Raw genomic sequence first — 10,483 nt, forward strand, 5'->3', positions numbered from 1 at the left:
CTCCAACAAGAAAGCAGGGTACCGTGAAACAAGTAGAGAGATCTGATAGGCACGCACAGCGCAGCTGGCCATATTTCAAGCCTACAACTTGGAGCAGGTCACCCGAAGGTGGCAGCTGATATGAGGGCAAAGCCGGCCCCAGCTCATTGCTGTATTTTATTTCCCAAGAGCACTGACATCACACTGCTTTGCCAGTGTCTGGCACAGATCTCTGCAATTCCAGTTGGAGCGGGGGCGAGCGCAGGGAGATGGCTGGAGAGGGCTTTTCACATTAAGGCTCTGTTATCCTTCCATTTCCAGGTTGTGATTGACAAGTATTTATTGCTCCCACCTCCCAAGGAACTGATTTCTGAGCAGGGAATGATTGTAGAAGATACTGTACTCCGAATTAAATTTTAGGAGCCATAATTACCCATTGCTGTCACTATGATTACTGCTGTCAGTGCTGAGCTATTGACAGCTCAGCCACACTGGGGCTGCCCGGTGCCCATGCCAGCAGTGTCAATGCTGGTCCCCAATACGGAGCAGAGCCGGGCGTCTGTCGCTGCCCTTATTTTGACCAAGGGTAGCAAGCTGCGGCAGTGCCTGTGTGCAGGAAGACGTGTTAGATTTGACAGTGGACACACAGAAACTAGGCACCTGGTCCACAGCTGGTGAACTCACGGCCTCAAATTAATGAATTCAGCCAAGCTGGCTGATGAATATGGATTTATAGGACCTGAGAATCTGGTCACACGCATCTGGCAGAGATAGCACAAAGTACCTGCCCAGCCATGACTTCCAGCTGCAATGGGCACAATGCAAAAACCAATTATTGCTCCATGCATTTTGCTCCGGCAACGAGCAGAAGCACAAACTGCAAAGTAGTGCAGAACAGGTACAACACCTGTGAGCCTTTGTTCAAACAGACCATCAAGGCAATGTGCTGGTTTTGCAGCTCCCCTGCCCAGAAGAGACTGGAGCCGTGTGCATGGAGACAGTGGTGAGGAGGGATGGGGGCTGTGGAGGGACCAGCCTTGTCCTGTCCCCAAAAATGTAGGTGCAAGGGGCTGAGCAGCCTCCATTTGTACTTCCTGGCTGCTGCAGGCATTTGGGAAGGGGCTTCTGAATGTGATGGCTGAGCGTGCCCGAAAACCAGCCGCTGGGAATAGGAGTGTGCCCAATTATTCACAAGTAGCACTTCCGGCTCCTGTAAAAGAAGTAGAGCTGTCACCTGTTAGGCAAGCACATCTTGCATCTCGAAAAAGTAATCACATCGTTACTCCCATAGTTGTTTTTAATTTTAAGAGTTAATCGCTTCTGTCTGCACGGAGCCCAGCCTGCAGGGCTGGGTCCTTACTATCCAGCCTGTCTGCCTGCAGCCTCCAGGAGAGACGGGGGCGGCCACACAGGTCTAGTTTTGGCAAGTGCCTCTGCGTGGCATTTTCTTCTGAGGGAAAAACATTTGTGAAAAGCCTGGAGCCCATTGCTCAGAGGAGGGCGGTATAAAAGTGCTAGAAATAGAAGTGAAGGGAGCATGGGGCTGGTGTGGGAGGTGGGGAGAGAGGGGTTTCAGGAATTTGCCTTGCACATGTTTTGAGAAAAAGCATGGTGCATCTTGTTGGTAGGACAAGATCAGCATGCTGGTCGCCTTCCTTTGGCAGTGTCACAGAGACTTCAAACAGTCTGCGATGCATTTCAGCCTGAAATAGGTACCTGAAATAGGGTAAATGATTGGTGCCTTAAAAGCGCTTGTTTTCTCTGGCTGTAAAGGAAACTCCATGGTAGACACCTAAGGGTGGGTTAATGATCCTACCCGTGTGCTGTCAGGGGGCAAAGGGAGAGGGCTGTTGGTCTTGTGCAGGGGTCTAGTGTTAGGGGGACCCTGTGTGTGTCTGTAATTCAGGGCTCCAGGACTCAGGCTCCTAGGATGTCTTTTTTTCCAGTGAGGAGAAATAGCAAATTTTAAAGGTTTAGCATAAACCAAACTTGTGCACACCTCCACACTGTGAAAAACACGATGGTAACTTTGATCTGCCATATATCACAGCGTTTGTAACTTTGAGGCTTGCTGCTGGGAAGGGTTGAAATATCAATGGTGTTCTTGAAACACCTAAAATGTTATCATTAGCTACTGCATTATGTGTCACATAATGCTATGGAACGCTGGTAATATTTACTCAGACTTCAGGGAACAGGCACGATGCCTTTGCTCAGATCCCTTGCACATGTGGAGGAGCCAAAGCCAGGCTACTTCTCCCCCCTGTGCCCGCAGCCACCAGCTGTGATCTGTCCACATCTACCTGCAAAGCAGGTAGCGATGTGGGAACCTGGCTGGTTTGCAAGGCTGAGCACCCTTTTTTAGAGAAGCAGTGTGGGAATAAATCCCTTGGGATTGGGCACTGGGTAATTCCTGGTGCTAACGTGGCACGTACGGGGGAAACAAATATTTAGGAGGCAAAGTTTTTCCTGCCTGCTCCCAACTGAAAATGCAGCACTGCATTGTAGCACCTGTCACCAGTAAGCGCTCGGCAAAGGGGTTTGGATTTGGATCTGAGCATAAGGCAGGAGCTGGTGTTGAGTGTTTGGGAAAGGGCTGTGGACATGTGCCTCGAGTCCTGCTCTCATCCTGGTCTCTCCTGCTCCAGTTCAGTAATTGATCTTTTTCCTTTTGATGCTGCTGTCAAAACCCATAGGTGTAATCAGGAGAGAAGTGCACCAGCAACATAAATACTACGAAAATACCTTGGACTGAAAAAAAAAAGAGGGAATGGTATTTTTTTGGAACAATATTAATTTATTGAGTTTTTGATGCTGAGATGTCTCAATTGGCCTCCACCGTCAGCTTGCTCTCTGCAGTGCCAACTTCTGTCTTGCTTTTGATGTCTCTAATCCCTCCTGCTGTCTGTGCTCATATCTTTTCTCTGTCTTCATGAACACCACACAGTCCAACTTGTCAAACAGAAAAGTGATATTCCTGCATCTTTTTACCAGCCCTGCCAATCCTCTCATCTCTGACTCAGCCACCTCCTCCCCAGTAGCCTGAGGGTGCCAGCTTTAGCCTAGCCAGGTTTCCCTCATCTTCTTTGCCCTGCTGCTTCCTGTCCCAGCCATCTCCAGGGACCGAGCATCTCAGGACAGTTGGACTCAGGGAAATGCACAGTGGCATTTAAAACACCAGTCAGACAGCCACTTTCCCCACCCTCAGTCCGTTTCTAACCTCTGGTGTAACAATAATCCTAAATATTATTGTTTGGGGGTTTTTTAGAGGCTTATTGTAAGGTTATAATGTGTGGGCTGGGGTTTCCTTTCCTTGCAAAACAAAGGCAGAGCTGCTTGGGCAGTCTGGCTGACCCTGTGGGATGCTCCCTGGAAGGAATCTGGGGGACAGACCTTGGTCTTTCAACCCAGGGCTATTGGAGGTCACAGGGACTTGGAGTCAGATCAGGATGCTGGCAGAGAGCACTCTTGGGTGCGCTGGTGCCACGGGCGTTTTGGAGCCATCGGAGGGGACGGAGGTGACCTTGGGGCAGGTGACCAGTGGGGCAGCGAGTGACCTGTGTTTTAAAAAAGCCAGGTACACACAGCTCGGTATTTATCCCCTTCTCACACAGTGGCGCTTGGACGTGAGGCAGCACTAGGTCTTTGGGGTCTAAGTTAAATGCAGGTTTGACGTAAAAAAAAAAAAACCAACAACAAAACATGGTAATTGTTGGAGGTGCCTAAAAAAGGTTGGCAATGTGAACTCATATCTGGCTGGGGACAGGGGTATAATTTTGTCGAGGTCGAGAGGAAAATACATCCCACGGTATCTGTGGCAGGGGTCGGGGAGGGAAGAAGAGGGAAAACATCTGCCGAAGGTGTGCGTGTGTGTGAGAGTGAGCGGCTTGTCAGTGCCCATCTTGAGGCCGAGGGGCTGTAGGGAGAGCAGCGGGGCCGGGGCAGCACCAGGGCCTCCCTGCGTGGGGAGGCAGGAAGAAGGAGAAAAAAGATGCTCATGACACTCAGCACCTGCGTGATCCACCGCAGTCCTCACAGGGCAGACATGTGCAGTCCCCTGGCTGGTAATGATGGGGGGAAAAGGCAGGAGATTTTGAAGGATGAAATTAAGCAGGCATCCACAGCAGCAGACTGACATGTCTGGTTCCACAAGATGCTCTGTCAAGCCGCGGCAGTGTCACAGCACAGGGAATGGTTTCTGGATGCTCTTGTCTGCAGATGATATATCCCGGGCAAATTCAGATAATCTGCAGTTTAGAGCCCTGGCTCAATCCTGACCCTGCTCAAGTTTCCTTGAGTCATTTATTTTGCAGCACCAGTGCCTCCTGTGAATCCCTGAAAACCTGCAGCTCTTGCCATGTCCTCTGAGCTGTGCCCCCACCTCTGGGAATTTGGGTCCTGCACCAAGGGGCCATTGCAGGTAACTGTGGTTTGCCAGGGCTTTACAGCAGGGCAAGCCAGCAGCCGTTTGCCGCTGAAGGTGAACCATGTTTCATGGGCTTCCCCTGCCACAGTAGCTCCCCGGAGCGGGGCTTTGCTGTCTGAAGGCTGCTTTCTTCTATCCAGGGCAGCAGAAACACCTCCTCCCACCTGGGGAGGATGTGCAAATGCTCCTCGCAGAGCATCAATGCATTTACACTTCCCCCCCAATAAAACACCCGTAGGCACCCTCCTCCTGGCCCCCTCGCCCCGTGGCTGTGCCCATAATCCGTGGCTTGGCTGTGGGAATAACCTCACTTGCAGAGCGGAGACGCGTTGCCTGCTTCAAAGCAACCTATTTGCACTTGTGGAATGTTTTAATTAGCAGAGAGGGGGTGCTGTGGGCACGGAGGATTTAGCAACGACCAAATACAGGCAAGGAAGTCACCTTCCTTCTGTCCAGGCTGGGGCAGAGGGAAAAGCTGGGTGTACGGCTGGGGCGTGGTGGTCCTGTCCTAAACCGCACAGGCAGAGAGGTGCGGTTGCACTTGTGTCAGAGTATGTGCATATGTAGAGGTTTGCAAACTCCCTCTCGTATTATCTGTGAGCGAGTAGGGGCTATCTGCGCTGCTGGCTTACTGCGTTGTTGGGAGTAGATAATCCATGCTACACCAAGAAACCCTGGGGTATATGTGGTGCGTGTATATGTATTCATATATATAATTGCATGTACATACCTATGCATATACATGCTCATATACATGTACGTATGTTGCCCGTGTTTTCCAGAGCAGAGGTTTCATCCCTTGGCCAGCAGCTGGAAGAAGCACTGGGGGTGCTACACTCCCTCCGTGCAGGGGGTGGGATTCTCCCTGCGCACCTCCATTTAGTATTTCCTTTCTCCCTTGCATGAGTGCATGTGTGGGCATGAAAATAGGCATGTCCTCTCCTTCTAGCATGGCATCTTGTGCTCCTGCCCCAAGGCACAGGGGAAGGCTGGGTCCTGGCAGGGGAATGGTTGTCCCACGTGGGTTTCAGCACCCTGGCCCATGGCACGGGGCAAACACTGCTCCCAAGTTCATGCGTTAGGAGGTTGCCATCCCCGAGATGGGGTCTGGTGCTCGGCGTGGGCGACACTGTAGTTGTTTGTGTGTGTCACGGCGGGAAGTGTGTGAACAGAATAAATTTAGCAGTCAAAACACAGGGCCGGCGCAGTCGGTCATTAACTGTGAGCCCGTCTCGTCATCCTGCAACCACAAGGAGCTTTTTTAGGGCCGGTGTCCCGGCGGAGGCCGGAGGAAGTGTGGGAGGCCAGTTCCCGGCGACGCCTCCACGCGTGGCAGTGCTGCCCGCTGGTGCCATTGGCTGCCCCCTGCCCAGGGCCGGTGCCGGCCAGCGGTTAAATGCCTGCGCGGCCACACTGGGGCACACAGCCCGGGGCATCCCAACACAGGCAGCCAGCTCGCCCCATCCAGAGCACCAGAGGAGACGCCGGCTTGTACCACACCTCAAGGTAAAGGCTTTGGTTTCTTTGGGTTGCTTTGGCATTGCCTGGAGTAAAATTGGCAACATTTGGGGACAGGGGTTGTAGATTTCCTTGCAAGTTTTGGTAGAAAGCAGGAGAGACTTGTAAGCTGGGATGTAGGTGTTGCTTCGTAAGGGAAGAAATCAGGAGTGTGGCTTTTTGCTCTAGCATGTTTTGGGTGCAGGGTGATGTGCAGTGTGGTTAGCACGCTAACCACACCGTGGGGATGCGGTGCTGGGCTGGTTAAGGGACTTGGAAAACGAGAGCAGAGCTGGAGGAAAGCCCCCCGCTGCTTTACCTGCATGCGCAGGCAGCAGTGCCACTGGGGTGCCAGACCAACCCAGCGGCCACTGGGGATGCAGCTCTCCGCGGGGTTATCTTACCAGGGTGCTCCGCCTTGGGGCAGCGGGAGGTTTTACGGGGCTGTGGGACCACGCTGAGTGGGAGGTGCAGCTCTGCAGCCTGCGGTCTCACAGTGCTGCCCATCTGCGGTGCCAGCTCCCGTTATGGCCACCAAGCTCAGCTGGGTGGTAGGTGACATTACCATAGGAACAGGGAATTCGGAGGAGCTTTCCCACTCTTTAGTGATGCTTAGACAAAAAATCTGCAAGAACATGGCCAGGTATTTCAAATCCCAAACTAAAGGGAAGTTCCTGCACAGGAGATGCCAGGAGGTGGCACGAGGACAAATCCCTTGGCTTGTTTGATGACATGCCAGACAGAGCACCACATGCCGGGATGGCAAGGCTGTATCAGTTGGAAGGGCTTTGTGGGGCCAAGTTACAGCTAGGGGCATGTGCAAATGTTTTGCTCTAGCATGCAAATACTTTGCTCCCTGTTGCAGCCTCAGGGACCACAACTGACATGAGGGCTGCCTTCCTGGTGCTGCTCCTCTGGGCCGTAGCCTGCGCTCACCCCGTAAGTACCCACTGGACAGCTACTCAAATCCCAGACCCTGGCAGTTTTGCCCAGCCGAGGCACACCGATCACTGATCAGACCTCTCCTGGATGTGTTTAGGTGCCCGCCCGCGAGCCAGCCCGCCCGCGCCGCAGCGCCCAGCAGGAGGTAAGCCGGGAGGTGCCCCAGTCCTGCAGGTGGCAGCTGCTTGTGGAGCAAGTCTGGGATGGGGAGCCAGCCCCAGGCAGGCATCCTTGGACCAGGCACCTGGGGGAAGAGCTGCTGCTTCTGCAGGTCTTTCAGCTTTGCCCGTCTACTCAGTCTTTTCAAGCTGGGCTGGTTTCACCTCATTTTGCCTTGCCTCCCTGTGCACATTCCCAATTCACCTGATGTGTTCTGCTGTGTTGGTCCTGAAAAAGAAGTTTCTGTGCTCTGAACCATCATGATTTGGGCTTTGCTGGGTTGCCCTTTTGTTGGTGGATACTTTTTTTTTGCATCAGCAGAAACAACTGAAGGGCTGAGGTGTGAGCAATGAAAAAGGCTTGAGCGCTTGCATGGCTTAGGAGCAATATATCATCCCGTAGCAGTAAATGTGCAGTGGTGTTTAATAAACCAAAGTACTGTGTCATATTTTGCCGCCAGGACACAGCAAGTGAAGATTACATCAACAAGCTGGGAAACCTTCTGGGTGGTGGAGATGGCAGACATCCTCCTGCCAGTGCGGAGAGGGGGGACAATGCCCTTGCCAGGGACCCAGCAGGTGGGAACACTGTGGGCGAGGAGCTGGGCGAGCACGGTGGCCGAGACAAGGGAGGCAGAGCTGGGGAGGCTCAGCACCTGAACTGGGTGGACCACAAGGATGCGAGTGCCCGGGATGGGAACAGCCTTGGTTTCCTGGTGAGTAAGTGAAGAAGGGTGTTTCGCTCTACCAAGAAAGCGCGCTTAGCCCAAAATCTGTTGTTGGTCAGGGTAGCGCTTGGCCTGTGCGGCGAGCAGTGCCAATAGCGCCTGTGACCTGCAAGCCTTTGCATTCGTCTCCATTTGTTACCTCCACAGGAGGAGGATGCACGCGATGCTGATGATGGTGACAACGGAGAGCACTACAGCACTGGAGTCAATGGGCTTCCCTCCCATGCCGGCGGGCTCCTAGACGAGGAGGACGACAGCGGGGACGACACCTTTGATGAGAATGGGGAAGAGGAGGGGGGTGAAGGTCCTACTTACGTGGCTGGTGCTGACAGGGCAGGCGAACACGGCCACAACGCTGGACATGGGGACTCCGGGGCTGACGGAGGGCATGGTGACAGCAGCAGCAGTAGCAGCAGCGAGAGCATCGGGGCAGACCACCGGCGGTACAGGAACTACCTCGGCAGCCAGTATGAGCGGACCTACAGGCGGGGAGGGGGCAGCAGCAGCAGCCAGGAGGAGGAGAGCTACGACTTCGAGGATGAAGCCATGCAGGGCGATGATCCCTCTGTCTTTGACGGCCCAGGCAGCAGCTACAAGGGACGCCGTGCTGGTCCCCACGCCCCGGGGAGCAGCCGAGAGAGCAGATGGGGGGCTGGCTCCCACCACTGGGAGAAGGGCAACAGCAGGTCCCCAGAGGTGGAGGATGCTGACTCAGGAGAAGACAGCCCGTCCACAGAGGACAACAGTCAGTCGGAAGAACCTGTTCCCAGCCAGTCAGAGGAAAACAGCACCAGCCGCTCTGGGGAGGATGGGGATGGGGAGGACATCCCCTCCAGGCAGGGCAAGAGCAGCGAGTCCAGGGAGGACACTGCTGACCAGTCAGACGAAGAGCCAGGAGAGTCCCCAGAGGACATCTCCCAGGAGGTGGTGAGCACATCGAGTGAGCGCAGCAGCAGCTGGTCCCAGGAAGGGCAGGAGGACCAGGAGTCTGCCGAGGACAGGAGTGCACCGTCCACGCCTGATAGCGAGTCCGGGGAAGATGAGGGCGACCAGAGCAAGTCTGGGGAAGATGACGGCGACCAGAGCCAGTCCACAGAGGACACTATGGAGGAGTCAAAGGAGGACAAGAATGACTCCGAACCTGATGGGGACGTGCCAAGCACATCAGCTGAGAGCCAGAGCACATCCCCGGAGGATGACAGCAGCCAAGAGGACAATGCAGGTGAGGACAGCAGGTCCACAGAGAGCAACAACAGTGAGTCCCAGGAGGATGATGATGATGACAATGAGGAGAGCCACTCCCAGGAGGATGCCACCCGCGAGTCCAGCAGCCGCGGGGACGACAGCTCGCCACAGAGCCTGGAGAGTGGGAGCCGCAAACGGCGGCCAGGCACCTACCGCAACAAGCCTGCTGCCGACTACGATGACAACGACTGCCAGGATGGGTACTGACATGTGCCCCACAGCCTTGGTGCTGGGGGATATGGGGGGAGGATGGGTTTAATTTATTTGCTATATAGCCTGGCTGACTTCCTCCTGAGAAGATGCTGTGGATAAAATGGAGGCGGGTTCGCCAGGGTTTGACCTGGGCACACTACACAGGGCACAAAGTGGGAGGTCATGCCAGACACAGGGAAAACGCCAAACCGCAGTGAGAAAAGCCATTTCGTATGCCAAACTGGAGAGCAGCCAAGAGCTGTGAGTGCCAGCAGGGTGATGCTGCCCGCTTGCCACAAGGGCACAGTGGTGGCTTAGCAGTCCGGGAGCTGCACCTGGGCATGCTGGGCAGAATGGTCCCTGTGTTCACCCCTTGTATTTACCTCCCACTGCTCTAAAAGTGTCTGCCCAGACTCCAACAGGAGCTTTCCGCTAGCTCCATGTCCTGCACATAAGGAGGTGTGCACACGCAGTGCATGGGCTCAGCAGTGTGTAAAGTACCATTTCAGGATGGGATGTATGTAATATTTTGTAAGAAATGTACAGAAAACATTATATTGTATCCTTTTTGCACTTGTATTTCAAAGCTGAAATGTATCCTGTTGATGTCTTCAATTACCATTAAAACCATCAAACTCCACAGTGGTGTGGTGAGCTGTTGCTTTTTTTCTCTCCCAGGGGAGTTGGGTGCTGCGATTTGGGGCTGGACTGGAGCGAGTGGGGAGCAAAGGGCAGGCTGTTTGCATGGGGAGATGCAGCATGCTGGGGTGAGGGGAAAAACAGAGCCTGAGGGGCGTTTCCACTTCCCTATTCCCAGGCACCACAAGGGCCACCCCTGCCCCTAGGTGACCCAGGAGTGGGGTGGAAAAGCTGGCTAATGACCCCAACGAGCTGGGCCTGGGGCTTTGCTATATTATGGCCATCACCTGCTGCAATGGAGGCAAGGGTTGTTCTGTTCTTCCTGAGGTGCTAGGAAGGAGATGCCCTAGGGCACTGGGGCTGTCTTGGACCACTGGCTCTGGGTGCCTACGGTGGCCCCTGGTGCCAGGTCCCCTGCAGCAGAGATGCAGGTGAGCAGGGGAATAGGGGTTATCGTGGGCTGGTAGATCATGGGTAAAGTCTCTTTTACTCGCTGTGCCTTTTATTTTTTTTCTCCTACCATTATTTGTTTAAAATCCCATCCAGGCCCTTCTTACTTATTCACGTGTGTATGACAAGCTGTACAGCATGGGTATTGATGCTGACAGAGGAAGTCATGGGCTGATGATAGCTGCACTGTTTTGCAGCATGGAGTTGTGGGTGTGCAGGGGACAGCC

General features: G+C 54.0%; 1 protein-coding gene across 2 annotated transcripts; it reads left to right on the top strand.

Annotated features, from left to right (window-relative positions):
- Positions 1-5,796: 5,796 nt before the first annotated feature.
- DMP1 (dentin matrix acidic phosphoprotein 1) lies at positions 5,797-9,790 on the top strand. Of its 2 annotated transcripts, XM_072863002.1 has the most exons (5): positions 5,797-5,911; positions 6,768-6,841; positions 6,942-6,989; positions 7,440-7,718; positions 7,878-9,790. In XM_072863002.1, exons 2-5 carry the CDS (start codon positions 6,788-6,790, stop codon positions 9,180-9,182), a joined length of 1,686 nt encoding a protein of 561 aa, XP_072719103.1. In that variant the 5' UTR covers positions 5,797-5,911; positions 6,768-6,787; the 3' UTR covers positions 9,183-9,790. The 2 variants fall into 2 exon arrangements, with proteins under 2 accessions (XP_072719103.1, XP_072719104.1); XM_072863003.1 differs by lacking the exon at positions 5,797-5,911 and having other exon boundaries at positions 5,964-6,841; positions 7,464-7,718.
- Positions 9,791-10,483: the final 693 nt, after the last annotated feature.

Source organism: Ciconia boyciana, chromosome 5 (genome assembly GCF_034638445.1).
Source record: "Ciconia boyciana chromosome 5, ASM3463844v1, whole genome shotgun sequence".
In the NCBI taxonomy this organism is placed as follows: Eukaryota; Metazoa; Chordata; class Aves; order Ciconiiformes; family Ciconiidae; genus Ciconia; species Ciconia boyciana.